This window comes from Urocitellus parryii, chromosome 12, assembly GCF_045843805.1.
Source record: "Urocitellus parryii isolate mUroPar1 chromosome 12, mUroPar1.hap1, whole genome shotgun sequence".
Lineage (NCBI taxonomy): Eukaryota > Metazoa > Chordata > Mammalia > Rodentia > Sciuridae > Urocitellus > Urocitellus parryii.
The window spans coordinates 64,573,336-64,596,240 of record NC_135542.1 but is presented as its reverse complement, the minus strand read 5'-3'; the positions used below and the strand labels follow the sequence as shown (position 1 = coordinate 64,596,240).

Below are 22,905 nucleotides of genomic sequence, written 5' to 3'. Positions count from 1 at the left end.
TCACTTAAATAATCAGCTTTCCTGAATCATTCTGTCTATAAAGCACTCAACTGTTCTGCTTATAAAAATGTAGTTTTCTCACAATTTTCCAAGAACCCTCTAGTAGTATGTAAAAGGGACATACACGTTAATAAATTGAAAGTATAATAAATGCTTTCCATACTTGCTACCCCAGAAGAACTTCACATTTTGAGTTCTTGTTTAGTTTAAAAAAAAAAAAAAAGTTTTAAACATCTCTTAAAGCACAAGTGCTTGCCTTTATATTAATGGCTCTCTTGATGATAAAATAAAGATCAATGTAACTCTAAGCTCCAGGCTAATGAACTGCAGGGAACAGAAACAAGCAATTTGGCAAGAGTTGAGCAAAGAGCTCTGTTTAAAGGCTACCAGTAAAATATACCAGCACCACCCCTCCCCCACTCCCAACCCTTTAAGGTTTCAATTAAGATGGGGCCTAGTTTTACTCTTACAAGGGGGACAAAAAGAGAAAGCAGAGCTCCTGCTGAGAAGTATCTTCAACAGGAGCAGCTCTAGAAATACTGCCAGGAACCATTTCCTTCCCTCTCTGCTGACATAGGTTCCTCTCTTTAGAAACAGGCATTATCTCCCCTGTTCCTGATCAACACCATATCTAAAGAAAGGAAGTCTCATCACATACTACCCGAAAGATAGCATCTAATGAATTATTCTTCATCATCATCATCATCATTATCATCCAACATTAGCATGGGCTATAATACTCTATAACAATGGGATTTATTTTCCCAACTGCAATTTATTTTCACCTGTCAGTCCCTCCTGGATTAGTTAAGAAGGGATAAACTAACTTAATAAGGCATATACACTATTTCAAAATATATCTAAGTGCTCTAATTGGTAAGAAAGACTTTCAAAACGCTCACTGAAGAAGCTCTCCAGAATTCTTCAAAATCAACAGAGGTGAAGTACAAATAAGTAGAGATCTCATAATGAGTACAAACTGAGGAGCCAAACCATACAGAGATTACCACAGGCCCAAAACAGCCTTCAAAAGATAACCAATATTAGCCCTAGTATTATGATCACATCCTTAGTGGACATATAGGACAAACAAGTCTTTCAGTTCAATATGAACTAATTAATAAACTCAGCCACAGGCTGAAAAAGAACCAGTGAAAAGTTGATATCTCTCTAACAGGAGCCCAAGAATGGAACAACTTCATAGGTAAGGAATTGTAAGACATCAAAGGTTAGAAGGGACGACAGGTGCTTTTAGGAAGGAAAAACTAGCACTCAGTTGCCTCCTATTTTAGGACTTCCACTCTCAAAACAACCTTATAACAATGCTTTTTTTCCTTCCTATGATAGGGCAAAAATTATGGGTCTTACTATGTAATAACTACATTGCTCTTTTACTTATTTACTTTAGATTCTTAAAATCCATCTAATCCCAACCTGTGTGGACAGATTAAAGTATGGCCTATTGCCAGACTGTTCACTGATCTATGAACATTAACCAACTAAGGATTTATTATCAAGAAATGCAAAAGAAAGTCATCTGAGTACATGCTACCTCTACGTACAATACTCAAAATACAAATCCAGCAGCAGGTATCACATAACTGCAATATCAGCCAAAGTAGAAACTGTTTCTCTCACCACCATTAACAGATGAACTCAATCTTTACAGTAACCAGATTCCAATGGCCTCAAAGAATAGTAATTCCAGACACAGGTATGGGGCACTGAGTATCAGCCTGGAATTCTGATTCCCCTAGCCAGTTACAACATTACTACCTTTAATCGGGTGAAAGGGAACACTGAAAAGATACTGCAACCTACTTAATAACTCCTTCCCTTTCTCCATTCCACAAAGACAACATATTCCAAAAATGGAGAATCCTTTCTTTCCCGACAGAGGCCCCCTTTCCTATGGATTCATTGGGCAGGATTACTTCTCCCCAGCATGCATATACAGCCAAGAAACACTTCTGCTTTCACTCTTAAAGAGGGTCCCCCAACACAAATGCACCTCTTCCTTTCTTGTATTAAGCAATGATGCTTCAGTGCTCGAGGTCTCTCTACCACTGACTGCAAAATGTGCAGAGAAGTGGAGGCAGTGAAAGGAAGTTGTCACTTACTAAGGGACACTTAAAAGAAGCCTCCAAATTTGAAATGAAGACTGGGGGGTACCCACTTCCAGAAGCGGTATTGGGGGGGGTCTCTACCATAAAAGGGAGCCTCTGCGTGGGGAAGGGCAGTCTCCAACCTGAAAGAGAGCGCGGTATGTGGAAAGGAGGAATGTTGCACCCTGAAGAGGGGTCTGGATTTTCAGAAGGGGTGTCCCACGGTTGTTGGGGGGAGCCGTGAAAGCATGATGGGTGTACCAGCTATTGGGGCCTCTGTGAAGGGAAAGGGTTCCCACTTTTGGAGAAGGGCCCTGCATTGAAGGGGGCTCTGGGAAGAAAGGAGGGTCTGGCTCGCAGGAGGGCTGGGCATGGGGGAGGGGCTCTCCGTCCGCCAGAGTCCGAGGAGGGGCGGCAGCCTCGAGGGGAACATGTGCAGTGGAACTGCTGCCTCCCCGAGGGGCAGGGCGGAGAGCAGGGCCTGGGCTGTGCGTGGAAGGAACAAGGCTCCCACCCTTCGCAGAAGAGGCAAGACTCCCCAGCCGTACTCACCCAGGCTGCCGGCGAAACCGTCCATCTTGCGGGGAAAGCGCCGGGCTCCGGGCTCAGCGGGGCGGGCACTTCATTCAGCGAACCAACAGACTGGCCGCCGCTGAGCCTGACCCACTCTCTCTCCAAATCGACCGGCGCGGTTCCCGGCCCCCGCTTCCGTCGTCCGTCCGTCCGTCCGCCCTGGGCCAGTCAGTCACGGCCACCCGGGCCACTTCCCCAGTCAGGTTGAGAGCCGCGCCGCTCCGCCGCCTGCCCGGCCTCCCTCCCAGGCAGCAGCCTAGAGAGCCGAGCCCCGCCCCCGCGCCCGCGCGCAGCGGTAGCTCCGCCCCCGCGCACGCCGTCACGCTTCCGACTCCGCCTCCCACGTGATGGTAAGGAGGCGAGGTCTTGCCAGCCCCGCCCCTCACCTTGCCCGGCCTCCGCGTCCCTCAGGCTCGCCCTCGGCGGGTGGTTGCGCTTGCGTGTTGGGCCTGCTAAGGGACTGGGACCTACGTCTTGAAGCTGGATCCTTGAGAGATTGGGGTGGTAAAGGTTAGCCTCCGGCCTAGGAAACTCAGGTGCATCGAGAGACTCTCGCTCTCACAGTTGTTGGGGAGCCCGGGAAGCTCAAGTCTGGTGTCCTTCTGACAGGGGGGTGTGTCCTACAAGGACGCTAAGAAGGCAGCAAAGTGAGAGGAAGAATCCCTCCTTCCTTGGTTCCCCTCTTTCCTAGTCCAGTGAGGGATAAATGGGGGCGAGGCGTCCTGACCAGCCCCAGGCCACTACTACCACAGCTGCAGGTCCCTGCACAGATCAGAAGCAAAGAATGTCAGTGCTGGATGAGACCCAAGTTTCATCTTGCCCAACCTCTTCTTAAGAGGAAGGACACCGAGCCTTAGAAAGAATGCGACTGCCCGAGGTCGTGGAGCCTGGTAGAAGTAAAGCTTAGAACCCAGGCTTCCTTACTCCCCCTGGTGTTCTTTCTACCAAGGGTGCAAAGCGAATCTTATATGGTAGATCATAAGATTGATTGTTTATGGTCAATAAGGCTTATTTCAAATGAAGTAAGCCTGAGTTCTAAGCTCAATTCCATCTGACTCACTAGGCAAGTGTCAAATCACCTAATTTATTTAGGCCTCACTTTATTCATTTGCAAATTCGGGGGTGAACTTGTACCCAAAACACATAAGCATGCCATGCATTCATCTTCCTCCTTATGCCCTTCACTCTATTGCCCTTCCTTCCAGAGACCTTCCCTTAATTTGTGAAAACCCTTTTGTGACTTGGTGTGCAAATTAGAGTAATAAAGTGGAGAACTTTAAGATGCTCAGGAACTAAATAGGTTATGCAATAATAAAGAGCTGAGTTAGAATAAGAAAGTAATTTTATGTTGTTTATTTGTTTTTATGCTACAGGGGTTGAACCCAGGGACACTTTACCACTGAGCCACACCACCAGCCACCACCCCACTTTTTGAGATTAGGGTCTTGCTAAATTGGTTAGGGCCTTGCTAAATTGCTGAGGCTGGCCTTGAACCTGCAATCCTCCTGCCTTAGCCTCCTGAGCCGCTGGGATTATAGGCATGTGCAACCACACCCAACTAAGAGAGTCATTTTAGAGAAAGCTGCAGGAGAAGACAGGCTGAAGTGGGGAGATGAGAAATGTCAGGCAGCAAATATCAAGATGAGAGGGACTTAAAAGAATTAAAAAGATGAAAGAATTGTTAAACATTTTTGCAGTATACTTCTCCCCTTTTGTTCCTCTTCAGAAATTCCCTGAAAACCACACATAGTGGCGCATACCTGTAATCCAGGACTGAGGAGCCTGAAGCGGGAGAACCAAAAATTGGACGCCAGCCTCAGCAATTTAGCAGGATGCTGTCTCAAAAAAGTAAAAAGGGCTGGTGATACAGCTCAGTAGTTTAAAAAAAAAAAAATCTTCCCTAAAGATCCAAATGACTCAAATTGTACTGTTATGTTGTACACATAAACAAATATGTAACAAGATATTCCACCATCATGTACAACTATAAACTTATTGGGACCTCAGGCACTTCATATGCTTTACCCCTTTTCAACATCACAGAAAATATATGAGATCAATGCTATAAAAATATGGAAGAAAAAATCAAATGACTGCATTTCTTATCAGACCTGGGTTTCTTCTGAATACTGTACTATGTATAGACTGGTGGTAAGGCAGCCAAGATTAATTCAAACTAGAGACTGAGGGGTTTCTAAAGTTTCCTCCATCAAAATTAAATGATTTACCAAAAGGTTCCCTGCAATGGGCATTTTCATATCTGCAAGTTTCTATTAAACCTAACCCCTTAATCTTTGAAGTCTCTATTCTAACAGCTGTTCTTCTTTGTCTGAATATGACACTTTCCATGTTAAGTCTATTAAAAAAGCAAGAACTTTGCATTGGTATATTGCTATACATAGATAAATATGTCTATTTTTATCTTTTTTTTTTTTTTAGAGTGAGAGAGAGAGAGAGAGAATTTTTTTTTTTTAAACATACTGGAATATAGCACTCACTTTATTTATTTTTTTTTTAAAGAGAGAGTGAGAGACGAGAGAGAGAGAGAGAGAGAGAGAGAGAGAGAGAGAGAGAGAGAATTTTTTTTTTTTAATATTTATTTTTTAGTTCTCGGCGGACACAACATCTTTGTTGGTATGTGGTGCTGAGGATCGAACCCGGGCCGCACGCATGCCAGGCGAGCGCGCTACAGCTGAGCCACATCTCCAGCCCAATATGTCTATTTTTAATTCAAAGAAAGATACATATTTTGTGAGGCTTGAAGCTTTTATTATTTGTAGGGATGGGGGAAGAAAATAAACACAAAAATTACAAATGCAAAATTAGGTTAAATGAAGTATTTATTTAGACTGAGAAAATAAATCACATCATATTACACATTTTAAGAAGCTTCTAAGTGCTATAAATATTACAAAATCAAGAAATATAAGGGGGGCTGAGGTTGTAGCTCAGTGGTAGAGCACATGCCTAGCACATGTGAGGCACTGGCTTTGATCCTCAACACCACATAAAAATAAATAAATAAAGCTATCGTGTCTACCTACGACTAAAAAAAATTAAAAAGAAAAAAATAAATTTAAGAGTGTAACTCAGTAATTGAACATGTGACTAGCACGTAACTCAGTAATTGAACATGTGACTAGCATGTACATATATGTACATATGTATGAATATATATTTATATTACATATCATTTAATTAGCTTCCCAACACACCTCCAATATTTTTTCCCTAAGTTTTTTCTGTATATTGTTCGTCTCTTCATATGACAATGTTTTTCTTAAATTGGTTAAACTTATTGGGATCTCAGACACTTCATATGCTTTACTCCTTTTCAACATCACAGCAAATATATGAGATCAATGCTATAAATATGACACTGGTGGACGTTTTGGAAGTATTAGGGATTAAACTCAGGGGTGCTCTACCACTGAGCAAATGTCCCTTTTATTTTTATTTTATTTTATTTTTTGGTATGGAGGATTGAACCCAGGGGCACTTAACCACTGAGCCACATCCTCAGCTCTTCTTTTGTATTATTTAGAGACAGGATCTCGCTGAGTTGCTTAGGGCCTCACTGAGTTGCTGATGTTGACTTTGAACTCAAGATTCTCCTGTCTCAGCCTCACCAAGCCACTGGGATTACAGGCGTGCACCACTGGGCCCAGCCTTTATTTTTAATTTTGAGAAAGGGTCTTGCTAAGTTTCCCAGTTGACCTCAAACTTTTGATTCTTCTGCATCAATCTTCTAGAAAGCTGGGATTAATGATATTTGTTTTTAAAAAATAAGTTTTTAATTGAAACTGTAGGAAGGACTGTTTTTCCTTTACCATGGTAGATCAAATTTGGTTTTTATTATTAATGTTGAGATACATAAAACACGACTTCACACATGTAGAGCAGTCTATTTTTAATATTGTCAAAGGCATTCTGATTAATTCTATTTCATATGAGTTCCATTTAATAAGAGAAGAATTAAAATGTATGGTGCCGGGCTGACGTTGTAGCTTAGTGGTAGAGTACTTGCTAGCACATGTGAGGCACTAGGTTTGATCCTCAGCACCACATAAAAAATATTAAAAAAATAAAGTTATTGTATCCGTCTACAACTAAAAGTATTTTTTAAAAAATGTATAGTGTGCTGGGCACAGTGGCACAGTCCTGTAATCCCAGCGGCTAGGGAGGCTGAGGCAGAAGGATTCCAAGTTCAAAGCCAGCCTCAGCAATGGCAAGGCACTAAGTAACTCAGTGAGACCCTGTTTCTAAATAAAATACAAAATAGGACTGGGGGGGCTGGGATTGTGGCTCAGTGGTAGAGCGCTCGAGTAGCACAGGCGGGACCCTGTTGGATAAAACAGCACCACATAAAAATAAAGGCATTGTGTTGTGTCCATCTACACCTAAAAAATAAATAAATATTTTAAAAAAAAAATAGGACTGGGATGTGGCTCAGTGGTTAAATGCCCCTGAGTTCAATCCCCAGTACCAAAAAAAAAAAAAAAAAAAAAAAAAAAAGGTATGGTACATTTAAAATTAATACACTGAAATATATCTGTTTGGGCTTGACATAAATGAGAACCAAATTCTCTGCTTACAATGTACATGTCAGTTGATTTGGAAGGCTTTTCCCCTAGACTAGCTTCTGGTTCTGTACATTGCAATCCTTCTTTTTTCCACACTACTCACATACTTCCAGTGCCAGCCATGTGTTCACATTACATCATAACCTCTAACCCTACACGTCAGTGATGAGATGCTAGGTGAGTCAGTACAGTGTATCATAGGAGTGTTCCTGCAATCTACTGCTAAACAAAGACAGCCAGCAACAATATGGTCCATGTAAATATATCTCACTAATCTTGAAGTAAAATGTATTCCCAACCCAACTTTCCTTTAGCAGATATTTAAAATGTCCAGTCACTCCAATACCACCTAATATAAAGGGAAATTTGGCAAAGAGGAGATCGTAGTGGAAGGATACAGTTTCCTCGACGTGACTTCATATATAGAGAACACTTGGAGTCAGGTGTGGCAGTGCATACCTGTAATTAATCGTAGCAATTCAGGAGGCTGAAGCAGGAGGATCACAAATTCGAGGACAATCTCAACAACTTAGCAAAACCCTCAACAATTTAGCAAGAACCTGTTTCAAAATTTAAAATAAAAGGGGTTGGGGGTGTAGCTCAGTGGTAGAGTGCCCCTGGGTTCAATTCCTAGAATCTATTAATAGTAATACTTGAAGTGTGGGGGAGGGGAAGGATCTTTGTTGCTGTTTTATCCAACTATTTATTTTTTAGTTGTAGGTGGACACACAATATCTTTATTTCTTTTTTTCTTTTTTTGTATGTGGTGTTGAGGATCAAACTTGTGCCCACGGGTGCCAAGTGTGCCCTGTACCACTGAGCCACAACCCTAGACCAGGATCTTTGTTTTTATATAAAATGTTTAACATAAGCAGTATATGAGAGTTCCAAAATCTATAAAAAGCGAACTGACCATGTTTTTTTAGCTTCTAAGCATTAAGAATACCTAAGAATAACTTGAAAATTAATGCAAAAGAGAAAAAAAAAAAGTTTGGGAAGATAAACCCCAAGGAGGGTTAAAAGGTAGTTATGTTTGGAAAATAAAATTAAGCGGAAAAATGAAAAGAAGAGAGATACAGGTGATTTCACTTTTATATTATTTTAATCATATAAATGTGAAAAATTTTAAACCATTAAAAATGCAAAAGCAGGCCAGACATTGTGACAAAGGCCTATAATCCCAGTGACTTGGGAGGCTGTGTCATGAAGATTGCAAGTTCCAGGCCAGCCTTGGCAACTCAGCAAGACCCTCTCTAGAAATAAAAAAAGTAAAAAGAACAGGGGATGGAGCTGGGGCTGGGGCTCAGCAATAGAGTACTCGCTTAGCATGTGCGAGGCTCTTGGTTCGATTCTCAGCACCACATAAAAATAAATAAATAAAATAAAAGTATTGTATCCAACTACAACTAAAATATATATACACACACACACACACATTTAAAAAAAAAAAAGTACTGGGGATGTAGCTCAGTGGTAAAGTGCTCCAGAACTGGAAAGAAAAAAAAAAAAAAAAAAACAATACACGTAATGCATCTTAATTCACACTCTCACCCACAAACTGTATCTGCAGAGACTGGTTTAAAATATCATACTTATTAAATAACTGTTTTACCAATCTTGGCACGATTGTTATCTCTCACCTAAGACTTTCCAGACTTCTTACTTCAGAAAAGAGTCAATTAGTATTGCTGTAAATTCTTGGTGAGAGTGTATGAGGCTGAAATCTACCCTGTGAGATCACCAGCCATGCCTCATTTAGGGAATCTGATGCAGGGATGCACAAGTTAGTGGATACCAACCAAGGTTAATTTGAGGACCTCTAGCATTGTCATCTATGCTTAGCAGAAAGAAGAGAACTGGCTGGACTATGGAGCTGAATTCTCCTTGTCCTGACCCAAAGTTTATGCCATGAGGTAGGGTTTAGACTTGTCAAGATTACAGAACCAACTTTAAAATGTCTTTTTATGTGTTCAAGTTTCACCACATTTACTAGATGTTGGGCAAGCCTTAGAGATAATAGCTAATAATTTTCATGTATTTATCATAAAGATATACTTTATCCCCATGAGGAATTCATAGCAGACTCTTACAAAAATGAAATTCTGCAAGGAAATCCTTTTTAATAACAATGTTAGAGTGGAAAGCAGCCAATCAGGGAAATTTAATTCTCAAAATTAATAACACAGGAAGTTCTCTGCTTGCAAATAAAATATTTTCAAAAGGTCATTTGTAAGTCAGCTATTTGAAATTGGGAACAATGCTATACATGATAGTTAGATTGCCACTTAGCCCCCCAAAACATGTAGCATACTGATCCTAACCTGCCTGTGTTAAAACCACAGTGATGACAACTTTCTTAAGGTTCAAACCAGACAGGTCTGAAATTGAATATTGTTCATTATAAGCATCTGTGGGTTGATGTTGCAACCTAAACACAACTTATAACACCATTTCAACTTTCAAAGTGATTACTTACAAATATCCTAAAGAGGGAGATTTTATTATCCCCACATTGCAGACCTGGAGAATAAGCCTAAAGAATATACAACTAAAAAATGGAAAAATCAAGGTTTGAATTCACAGCAGACTATACCTGAAGGTCAAGCTCTTTTCAGGGCACCAGTTAGTCTTTGGGTCTCAGTGAGGTTCTACTGTGGAAATCCTTAAATGCCAGGCTCATGTTTCTATCAAGGATGCAGTTTTATCAACAAAAGCATAAAAAAAAGATCAAAGTGTTGCTTTAGGTAGATTAATCCTTGGGTGGATAAAGTGGACAAGGTACTAGATGTGGGAATTTCAATTAAGAGATGGTCACGGCAGTTTGGCAGTTACAGAGAGATCCAAGAAGAAAATAATGTGAAGGGAAACAACAAATGAACAATGAACAGAACCTTAGCAGACCTGAGTGACTGATTACCTCCATCACTGAGAAAGACGAAGGGGTCCAAGAGGTTGTCCAGGTTCAGCTCCTGCTGATGAAGACATTGATGGTAACATTAAATGATAATGGGAAGCTAAAGAAATGAGGTAAATGGAGAAAAATACATAGAGTGACAGCAGGAAGCTGAAGGGAATCAGATGTCATTTTTAGTGCCTGGGGCCATTAGATAGTCCAAACTAGATCATTTAATCTGGGGTTGGGGAATGACACCAAAACTAGCAGTCAGTGGCCAAGCTACAAAGGGGTTAAGAAACTCAAGAGCAGGGCTGGGGATGTGGCTCAAGTGGTAGCGCGCTCACCTGCCATGCGTGCAGCCCAGGTTCGATCCTCAGCACCACATACAAACAAAGATGTTGTGTCCGCCGAGAACTAAAATATAAATATTAAAAATTCTCTCTCTCTCCTCTCTCACTCTCTCTTTAAAAAAAAAAAAAGAAAGAAAGAAACTCAAGAGCAGCAGCAATCCTGTGTGTGGCTGTAGGGGACAGTAAGAATGGGAACAGCCAGCTCTATGGCAGCATCCTCACTAGCTTTCTCCTACCGGTGAACTTGGTCATGCTCTCAGTGCTCTCGACTGCTTGGGTTTTGCCAGTTTTTCATTCCTGGTCTTCTGGTCTTCCTGCTGACTGTGTGGGCCATTCAATATCCTCCTGGTGAATTGTTAAACCGAGACGCAAAGAAAAGACCACCGACTCCAATTTGAAATCAAAATAAAGCAAGCTGGTAATTCCGACCAGCCAGGACTGTCTCTCCTGAAATCCGTGGGTTAGAGGACAGTCCCCCAACTCTCTAGGAGCATGGTTTTATAGCACAGAAAGTTGCAAAAGGGAGGTGTCTTGAGAACTTACAGATAACAGAATTTTGACAAGAATAATACAAAGGCAGATAGTAGGTTAATGATCTAAATGGTCCAATATTTCAAGTTAGGGAGTAAATTTAGATCCAACACCAGAATTTATGAGGCGCCCTTAAGGTTTCAGAGAGGGTTGTTATCTGGTCAGGGAAAGCCAGGCATGGGTGAGTTCAAGGCACAGGCAGGCATTCCAAGCAAGTTTAGAAATTGCAGTAATTTATAGTAAAACAGAAATTAACTCCTCATGATTTTGTGAAGAGATGGCTCCCAATCTAAAGATGGAATTAGGGGGCTGGGGTTGTGGCTCAGTGGTAGAGTGCTCGCCTAGCATGCATGAGGCACTGGGTTCCATCCTCAGCACCACATAAAAATAAATAAAGCTAAAAAAAAAAAATAAAATAAAAAAAAAAAAATAAAGATGGAATTAGTCTGGGTTCATCAGAATCCCTTTTCTGCTCGAGTTAGCCAGGGTGGGTTTATGTTTTTTGCGGTTGAGAATGCAGGAGTGCAAATGTCACTTGTTTCAAACAGATCATGCTTGACGTCATAAACCAGATACCCTAACAGAAACCTCCAGCACACAGTTTGAAATGTGGGATTAGAGTTTAGGAGAGGGTTAGATCTGGGAATACAGATTTAGGAGACTTTTAGAAGAGCCTATGATTAAGTTCTAAGAAATCATGTAAGGAAAATGTTTGAGAAAGTAGAAACAAGTAGAATGTAGAACCTGGGGGGCCACCAATATTTAGGAGGCAAGAGAATCAATCAGAAAAGAAGCAATAACAGGAATAGGAGACAAATTGTGCAAGTGCCATATTGCATAATCAAAAGGAGCCAAGGGTTTAAAAACTGATGGGAGTGAAATGCAATTAAGTACTATCAAGTCCAAGGAGAATGAAGACTGAGAAAAGGGGGGGTACTAGACTTAGTAAGATGACTGGTCTTTAGAGCTACTTTACCATGGGGGTGGAATTCAGGTTACAGGGGTAAAGACTGAAAGAGTGGTGTGAATGTGGAAAGAGAAAATATGGATTATAATTTAAAGAATTTGGAAAGATAATGTCTGCTGCATTCCCAGATCTAAAAAAGCACCCGTCACATGGCAGGTGCTCAAAAAATATTTGCTGTTTAAATGGATAAGGAAGAGCAGAAGCAGAAAATTGACTTAAGCTGAAATATAGTAAAGGGGCATGTTTTTAGGATTGAGGGTACCTGAGTATGCTTCCAAACAAGGGATACCAAGTTCTCTCTTCTACATAGGCAAGAAAGTGGGATTTCCTCGAATCTTCACTAGTTGTCTCTATATGGCTTCTTCTTCACCCATATGCTATCTCATTACTCCCCCATTCAGCTTATTGGTACTATAAGCTAATGTGATCACCATCCTCTAGATAACAATTTCTTATTTTTATTATGTCTTACTCTCCTCTAAAAATTCAATTTCTTCTACTAATTTATGTCCCACACTGAAATAAGTAAAATAATCCTCATCCATATTTATTTTGTCTCATACTTCAGTGAACTAATGTGGATGATTTGATAAAACAAAGTCTGATTTGCTAGAAGCCTAATTTAAGGTACATAATTAGATGATATCTCAATTGCACGTTTTTGGAAAATTAACTATCTGATCTTTTGCAACACTAAATTTTAAATCCAATAACCAAATAATCAAATATAGTATCAAAATACTGTAAAAGTTGGGTGTGGTGGCACATGTTGTAATTCTAGCTATTTGGGAGAATGTTTGAGGCCAATTTAGCCAGATCCTGTCTCAAAAATACATAAGTAAATAAAAAGGGCTGGAGATGAAAACTCAGTATTAGAGTACCCTTCTTTCAAATCCCCCATACCAGAAAACAAAATGAAACAAACAAACAAACAAAAACATTGAAAAAAGTCTTATAAATACATAAAGTTAAAAATGCCTCTGGTTTAAATAGTTATAACCAAACATTTCTTTTTTATCTTTCTATGAGTGTCAGAAGTCTTTGGGCAAAGAACACACCTTTAAAAATCAATTATAACTAGAAACATAAGAAGTCATAAGTGGTTTTCAAGAGCAATGGAACACTTGGACTGTGATAATAAGATTAAAGAACTGGAGGTTCCCACCCTTAGTTTATGGTCTTTCATGGATGTAATTAAAGTATATAAAGTCTTTTCAATGGATTTAAGGAGCAGTTTCCTTTTGCCGGCAGACTTTAGTGAGGCAATCTTCTAATGCCTGTCATACGTTCATCAGAGCAATCAGCTGTAACGTCAGGGTTCTTATGGGCATAACCATAATTAATTTGCCTTTAAGCAATCTGTAAGTTTTAGGGGAAAAAAAAGGAGAAATATAAAATGAAAAGATTATTTTTGATCAGGTTATTTGTTTTAATTTTTTAATTTTTAGTTGTAGATGAACACAATGCCTTTATTTATTTTTATGTGGTGCTGAGAATCGAACCCAGTGCCTTACACATGCTAGACAAGCGTTCAAGTGTTCTACCACTGAACTACCACCCCAGCCCCATCATTTTAATTTCTTCAAAAAATAATATATGTACAAACAGAATGAAAGTGTGTGTGTGTGTGTGTGTATGTGTATGTGTCTCCAAATAAATAATCAATAAACTTTTTGTATCACCCTCTTCCTAGTTTAAACTTTGTTTGGCCCATCCTGGCTGTTTGATCAACATGTGAATGAATAGTCTATAATAGCAGAGAATTTCCAATTGCATAACACAATGATGGTCATCATCAAAGTCCTCCCAGTCAGGAGAGTGATTTTTCATTCTTAGTTACCTGGGTGGCATAAATGGTCATTTTCAAATAAGGGGTCCCTTCAATTTAAACCATGATGGTTCAAGTATTGGGAGGATTTATGAATTGAATGTTATCCAATAAAATAAAATGTATAGGAGATTTTCTTAGAATTGGAACCTGCATTGGCTGGGGATGTAGCTTTGTGGTAGAGTACTTGGCTAGCCTGCATGAGACCCTGGGATCAATCCCCAGCACTACAAAATAAACAAACAACAACAATAACAAGAAACAACAATTGAAACCTTCATTCTAAAATGGCAGAATTTTTGAATCAGACTAGGAGATAAGAAATGACCTAGGTACAGATTGTCCAAGGTAAAGACGGGCTGTCCTCAACCAACAGACATTCACTTTTCCTATAGAAGAGCCCAGGATCCTCCCAGAGTCAAAGTTGTGGGAAAAGGAACTTCCTGTCGGAGAGTTGCTGGTTTCATTCATCCAGAATTCTGAATAAAACCAGACTCTTGGCAGATGTGGGGGGGTGGGAGGTGCTAGGGTTATGGCTCAGTGCCAAAGGGTTCAATCCTCAGGACCACATAAAAATAAATAAATAAAATAAGAAGGTATCGTGTCCAACTACAACTAAATAATAAATATTTTAAAAAACAAAACAAAAAACCAGGCTGTTCAACATGGCCACACCATAGGTTAAGAAATGTAGGCATGCAAAGGAACAGACATTTCCCAGAAGCAGAAGTACAAACTGCCAATAATTGTGTCTAAGAACAAGAATATTTAAAAAGTAGTACATCTACACAAAAGCCTGTACATGGATGCTTATAGCAGCTTTGTTCATGATTGCCTAAACTTGGCAGCAATTGAGATGTCCTTCAGCAGATGAATGGATAAATAAAGCGTGGTACATCCAGACAAAGGAATGACTGACTATTCAGTGCTAAAAAGGAAATGAGCTATCAAACCATGAAGATATATGGACTAACTTTAAATGCATATTAATGTAAAAGAAGTCAGTTTTTTTTTTCTTTATGGTACTGGAGTTAAACTCAGGTATACTCTACCACTAAGCTACTTTCTCAGCTCTTTTTAAATTTTTAATTATGAGACAGGGCCTGGAAAAGTTGCCCAAGCTGGGCTTGAACTTGCAATCCTCCTGCATCAGCCTCCTGAGTAGCTGGGATTACAGGTATGAGCCATCATGCCCAGCAAAAGAAGCTAATCTTAATAGGTATATACTTTATAATTGCATCTATAGGTACTCTAAAAAGGCAAAATTATGGTGACAGTAAAAGATCAGTGGTCGTCAGATGTTAATGAGGATAGTGAGGACAGAGGGATGAGTAGACAGAGCACAGAGGATTTTTAGGGCAGTGAAAATATTCTATATGATAGTATAATGGTGAATACATAGCATTACATATAGACCTATAGAATGTACAACACCATTGCAGACTACCCTAATGTAAATTCTGGGCTTTGGGTAATATTGGCACACTGATATAGGTTCATTGATTGTAACACATGTACCACTCTGGGCTGGATTATTGATAATGGAGGAGGATATACAAATGGGGTGCAGGAGACATATGAGATATCTCTGTTCCTTCTCAAAAAAAATGGCGGGGGGGCAGTAATGGGGATTGAACCCAGGACTGCTCTATCACTGAGCTACATCCCTAGTTCTTTTTATTTTTATACTGTGAGATAAGGTCTTGCAAAGTTGTTAAGGCTGGACTTGCACTTGCAATCCTCCTGCCTCAGCCTCCCAAATTGCTAAAATTATAGGGGTGGGCTACCATGCTAGCTACTCTTCTCACTTTTTCTGTGAATCTAAAAATATATATATATATTTTAAAAATACTCTCAAACATTTTTAAAGGGAAATTTTTAAAAAGTAATGCACATTAAAATGAGTAGTTATTTCTTGGTGGAAATTAAATTAGACAAAATATTTTTTAAAAAACTAGTATATGTTTGAGGCTGTGGCTCAGTAGTAGCCCAGACTGGCATGTATGAGGCACTGGGTTAGATTCTCAGCACCATGTAAAAACAAATAAAATAAGAGATAAACAACAACAAAAAAAAAAAATTAAAAAAAAAAACTAGTGTAAATGAGGAGGCAGGTAAACAGGACTCTCTTAAACGAATAGGTTTGTGAAATACTCAACATTTTAGAGGGCAAGTTAGTACTATTTATCAAAACCCCTAAAATATGACTGCCTTTAACTCAGCAATTTCACATTGAAAAATTAGCCCCTAGGAAATATTCAGAGTATAAAAAGACTTGCCTGCCAGAAAGTCTCAGAATATTATTTTTAATGCTGTAAAACAACAAATTATGTTATATCCACAAGTTAGAGTACAATGCAGCTATTAATATTGTGCATATTGTAAGTAAATGTTTAATAAAGTAAAAAAATGTTGATTTTTAATGAGTGAAAAAGGAGATTTCATTAAAAATATTTCAAAAATACTTCTATTATGTGATCTCAGGATTTCAAAAGAGATGATTATGTATCTATAGATATACTACAAGAGAGTAAAAAAATCTACTAAAATGTTTATAATGGTCATTTTGGGGTTCTAGGATGATGGATGATTATTATTTTTACTCTTTTATTTTTTCCTACTTTGATAATGCACACTTATTACTTTGGTACTCAGGAAGAGTGTTGTTAAAAAACAAGTAAAAGGGGCCAGGTATGGTGGCACATGCTTATAATCCCAGCTACTAGGGAGGCTAAGGCAGGAGTATTGAAAGTTTGAGGCCAGCCTGGGCAACTTGAGAGACCCTGTCCTAAAATCAAAAACAAACAAAAAAGGACTGGGGATATAGCCCAGTGGTAGACCACTCCTGGGTTCAATCCTCAGTACTGCAAAAACAAACAATAAGAAGGAAAAAAAAAAAATATATATATATATATACACACACACACACACACACATACACACACACACACACAATCTGGTAGTAGATGTATGTATAAGGTATACACAGGCAGTATGTGTATATATGTGTATATATTTTATACAGTATGGGTATATATATATGTATATACCTTACTTTATATATAGCATTGGTCTAGGTTATTTTGTGATTTAATTATACACAGGAGACATAACTAAACTTCTTGCCCAATTTTCTTAACTGCTCAGTGGAGGATTTGTCATACCATGTGCTTAAGCTTCAAAGCAGAGGTCTGATGAAAATCACTTCCCATAAATTCATGAAGTCAGAGAAAACCTGCTTCCTCTAAAATATGTTAATTGAACAGCCTGCATAGATGGTTTCATTGACTCACACTTCCCCCATTTGGGAGCAGGGTCAACAATAGGGTAAATGTTTCAGCATGGATTGTGCCCTACATGTTTCTGCCTGCTTAGGACACCAGGGAGTCTGAGGTGTTCCTGGTTATCTGAACTGAGGGACCCACTTAAGGGAGAGCCAGGACACTGGTGTGAGAGTGAGCATAGCCCGGAAACCCTCATGTTCTAGTGCATATTATTAGAGTCTGTTTGGTCCTCTAAATGGTCATGCTGCCCTCCTCATATTTCCCCTTTGATACTCCCCATAAAGACATCTATTCTTTATAAGGTAAAAACAAGTGGTTAGAATATTGGTTCTGGGTTCCTGTTTCACTGCCATTTAACATAAGGTCAAGGTCGCTGTGAATGTTTTGCAAGCCCCAGCAGGATACTACTCACTTGAGAGAGTTGGAGAGAAAGTTTCCCCTCAATCAGGCAGCTAAAGGATGGATTCTTTCCCCTTACTTTCAATGTAGAAAGGATAAGATTAAGCTCCCTCTGAGGGTAGCAGGAGAGTTCTCCTTATAAGGAATACCGGCATTTCTGTACAGCCAGAATTGCTAAAGAAAGACTATTATGCCACTAAATAAAAGCATTTTTTTCCCCACATAGAAATAGACTTTTTTTCTTCCTTCCTTCTTCTTTTTTTTTTTTTTGTTTGAAATGGAGTCTTGGGGTTGTACCTTGTTGTCTAAATGCTCTTGAACTCCTGGGCTCAGTGATCCTCCCGCCTCAGTCTCTCAAATAGTTAGGGCTACAGGTTCATACCACCACACAAGGTGAGGCATATTTTCTTGGTGAAACTCTTTGGTAATTTAAATAGATACCATTCCCAATCTATCACATCCAGCCTCTAAATGAGCACAACTCATTTCCCTAAAATACAAGTAATCCCATGAAGATAAGGAGAAATATATACTTGGATAATCCCAGGGTAGAACCTTTTAAAGTGAACAGTTCAATGGTTTTTAGCACACTCAGAGTTGTACATCCTACTAACTCTGGAACAATATCAATCTCCCTTTCACCCATCCCAATTAAATCTGGACCCATTAGTGGTCATTTCCATTGTCCTATCTGCCCAGTCTCTGTCAACCACTAATGTTTCTATGGATTTGGCTATTTTGGGCTTTTCATATAATTGGAATCAATCATATCATATGTGGTCTTTTGTGTCTATATTTTTTCACTTAAGTTTCAAATTTTACTAAGTTTTATAGTAGTATCAGAACTTAATTTCTTTGTACAACCAAATAATATTCCATAGAATGGATATGCCACATTCTGTTCATCCAATCATCAGTTTAGGTACTTTTGAGTTATTTCTGCTTTTTTACCGCATATGAATAATGCTAGGAACATTAGTGTACAAATTCTTATGTGCACATATGTTTTCATGGGAGTGAAATTGCTACGTCATCTGGTAACATTTCTATGATTAACAATTTGAGGAACTGTCTGGTATTAGTTTTTAAGAGTCCTGGATGCTTCTGAGCAACTTCAGAATTTGCCACATAAATGTATGAACATCTATTTCTTCTAATCAACTTGAGTTGGTTTCAGTAACATTACTTGAAGTGTCGTAAGCCCTAACAAAGTCATTTACTTTTATTACTTCTGGTTTAGCCTTTCCTGATTCCTCAGTGAACTTTATTTTGGCTCCATTTTTGCCCATCTATTGGATAATACTTTAGTTTAACTTGGATTGCAAGTATTGGTCACTCATTCCAGTTAGTTCAAGTATAAGGCTGTTAAGAAAAATACAAGATAAGACACTAAAAGCAAGAACAGGAATCATAATGGGCTGGCTTTGGAGAAACTAGTACTAAAAGCTAGTTCTCAATTTGAGGTAACTGTACAGATTTCACCAATTAGAAATTCATAGGTCTTCACTCTATTTCATTCTTCTTCTTCTTCTTTTTTTTTTTTTTTTTGGTACTAGGGATTGAACCCAGGGGTGCTTGACCACTGAGCCACATCCCCAGCCCTTTTTTTATATTTTATTTAGAGACCAGGTCTCCCTAAGTTGCTTAGGGCCTTGCTAAGTTTCTGAGACTGGCTTTGAACTTGCACCTCCTGCCTCAGCCTCATGAGTTGCTGGGATTACATGTATTTCCTTATTAATACAGTTTATAAATTACACGTATTTCCTTATGAATACAGTTCATACTCCTTTTTGCTTACTATCTGGTAACTTCTCTCTGTGCTTTCGTGCATCCTCTATGAGAATGACTGAGTGGCATGGTGAATTTTTTAATACCTAGCTACAGGTAACAGAGGTGCCCATCTCTGGTTCAAACAGCCATGAAATCAGAGACCTGGATCCCATGGCACAAAACCTGACCGCTGGGTCTATTTCTTAATCAGGGATCAAAAGTTATAAACATTTCTGTTGTGATATTGGGACAGGAGGGCATAGTGATTGGATTTTTTAAATGATTGATATTTTAATAAAAATGAATCACCTCTTTTGCAGTCAACTTCTGTTTTTGGTCTTAGCAATTCTGCTTCGATACAGTTTCCTGTTTTCAATGTGTAGCTTTATGCACTATGATCAAGAGTAAACTATGTTTTTTGTCCCATCCCAACCCAACCCACTCATCACTCAACTACCTCCCTGTGAGAGGAGCTGGAATAAAGACAATTTGCCCTCTTGGAAGGTGCAAATAGTGAAGGCCCCCTTCCCTGCTCCTATCATGGCCTCCCCCTATTCCCGCTCCACTCCCACCACATTTCCTAAAAGATGAGGGCCACAGTAAAGGCTCACAGAGTACAGCAAAGTCGGCCATTTCCAGGTCAACTTTCAACATGTCACACTGGAACAGAACAGGAAGTTCCTTGAGCCAAAAGTCAGGCATCAGGATGGGTGGAAGACTGGCCTTAAGTACTTTATTTCTATAAGAATATAACCAAGAGATAAAAGTTAATTTATAAAGGGTAAAATGCAGGTTTTAGGGTATGTATACATTTTTTTTCTCCATTAACAAAAAAAAAAAAAGGAAAAAGTTTCATAAAAGTCCTCCATTTGGAATGATATCCTGATTTCTAAAGAGACTAGACCCATAGTTTGCCCTACTTTTATTTTTTGTTCCTCCAATTTTTTATTTATGTGCTTCCCTGTGGCTAATGTCAAGTGTACATTTGCCAGATTGTCTGGACACACTCCAAAAGAAATATCTCACTCATATCTTTAAAAAAAAAAAAAAGGCATTTAGTACACATGTCTAAAAGCTAAAGTAGCTTGAGGGTAGGGATGGGAACAGTGATAGAGAACAGAGAAGGGAGAGTTTCATATTTTACTAGCAAACTTTTGAACAGACTTTCTGAACCTTAGCATTTTAGGAATTTGAGTTGGCCAAGACAGTTGGGAAAGACTCATACACAGCAGGAATCAGGAAAAGGGAAGATTATTTGCATGAGTTTTGTACTACTTAATTGGAAATGCATTGTTCCATAAACCAGGCATAACACAAACATTTTTGTTTATTTTAAGGCCGTCTTCTGCCCTGCAATGTGAGTTTGCTTAGCAAGCTGGCATGGCACAGAGACGGAATTGAGAGCCCAGACTCTGAAGACAAACCCTGGGATCTTCACCAAAGAGCTTTCTCAAGGTTGGCTGGCTATTGTCAGGAACAGTCCTTACTCAGGCTTGCTCATGGTAGTTTGAGTCAAGTTGATTTAGCATTCATTCTGCCCTTCAGATCACTTGTATATTTCTAAATATATTCCAAAGAGGCTGAATTCCCATCTACAACCTGGGTGTAAAATGTGATAGGACGAGGCTTTGGGTTTTAGGGAAATGAAAGCTGCAAATTTTAGGATGAGAAGAGAGGTACAGGGTGTGGTAGTTGAGAGTGTGGACTCAGGGGCCAGACTCCCTTGGTTGCATGTCCTGCCCTCTCCTTCCTAGCCCTGAGCCAAGTCAGCTGACGGCTCAATGCCTTGGTTTCCTATCTGTAAAGATAGGGATTAAATAGTCCCAAATTGGTATTGTTATTATAAGTATTGAGTTACATTTGTAAGGTCATTAGGACATTGTCTGACATGTAGTAAATGATACATGTATTTGTTAAATAAATAAAACAGAATATAAGGCTCTAGAACCCTATATCTTCAGATGAGAAAGGACAAGAATGCCAGAAACAACCCATACTGGAGTATAGCTAAATAAACTACAAGGTTATTGTATTCCGAAGAACAGTGTAGCCACTTCTAAAATGAGACATCTGTATATATACTACTGTGGAATAATCCCTGAAGTATACTATAACAGAAAGCATGTCCCAGTATAGTTAGTATATGTTGGAATTATTATGAGAACTAATATTTACTGAGCATTTTCTGTGTTGGGTAGTATTTTAAGAGTTTATATATATCAACTCATCCATATATATATATATATATATATATATATATATATAATACATACACACACACACACACATATATAATATAAGGAAGTTTTATTTTCTTTTCCTCGTTAAATTAATGAAAAAACTGAGACTCAGAGCGATTAGGTAACTTGTTTGAGATCACACAGTTAGTGGAAGATAAACTGGGACTTGAACTCAGTCTTATTCCAGGGTCCATTTATTAATAACTGTGATAAACTACTCTCCCACTGGTATAATTCCAGTTGTGTATAAACAAGGCTATATACATAGAGAAAACATATCAAACAAGATCTGGAAATGCAGACTCAAACCATAGACCTCTAAAGAGGAAAGAGTGGGGTCAGGTGATGACAGATGTTTAAGATGATCAGAGACTTTTACTTGTTATGATACATATGTGTATATTTTGGTTTATTTAGCATAATACAAATATTATTCAATGTTACTTTTGGAATTAAAAATAATTGTAAAATAAATGAATTTGTTTTACTTAAATAGTTATGAAAGACTTGATGCCAGGCAGTGTTCCTTAGTGTTTTACAGATATTAAATCCTCTTTCAAATCTGCATTTTGCAGTTGAGGAAACTGAGGTACTTATCACATATGGTTGGTAAGAAGTAAGACTGGGATTTGAACTCAGAGCCCAGCTGTAAATCCCATACTTATAATCACTATGCTGTGCATGTACTCACATAAGAGCCAAGCTCTGAACAAATGGTGGCCACACAGTTTTAAATGCCCCACCAGGGTATAGGGACACCTGTCAGTCTGGTGGTCAATTTCTGGAATTACAGAAAGATGGCCATGATTTCCATCTCCTCTAGTTACTAGATGTGTGATCTGGGGCTACTTATTTAACAATTTTATCTGAGGATCCTCATTCTCAACTGTAACAAATGAAGATAGTAATAGTCACTATCTCATAAAGGTGTTGGAGGATTAAAAAATATTAGGAAGCAGAAAATGCTTGGCATAGACCCTGGCACACAGCAAGAAATAAACAAATGTTAATTATTGCATCTTGTTATTAGTTTATTATCTAGGCATCCACCTCCCAACTTCCATTAACATTGAGGGTGGAGTTTTTTCTTCCATCTTTATTTGGGACACAAAGACCCAGATCTTTGGTCCAGCAATTCTACTGTAAAGAATATACCCTTTGCCAGATGTGGTGATAGATACCTGTAATCTCAGCCATTTGGGAGGTTCAGTCAGGAGGATTGCAAGTTTGAGTCTAGCCTCAGCAACTTAGCAAAATCCTGAATCAAAATTAAAAATAAACACATAAATAAAAAGAATTTACTCCTGACACAGTAGCACATGCCTGTAATATCAGCGGCTCAGGATGCTGAGGTAGGAAGATCACAAGTTCAAAGCCAG

The 22,905-nt window shown here is 38.9% G+C and overlaps 1 protein-coding gene across 1 annotated transcript in view; it reads right to left on the bottom strand.

Moving 5' to 3' along the window:
* Positions 1-2,891, bottom strand: part of Eml4 (EMAP like 4) — a 137,616-nt gene extending 134,725 nt beyond the window's left edge. The window contains exon 1 of the mRNA XM_026411004.2: positions 2,658-2,891. Coding sequence (XP_026266789.1) covers positions 2,658-2,682 — 25 coding nt within the window. The 5' untranslated portion in view covers positions 2,683-2,891. The remainder of the gene's footprint in view (positions 1-2,657) is intronic.
* Between the last annotated feature and the right edge of the window lie 20,014 nt (positions 2,892-22,905).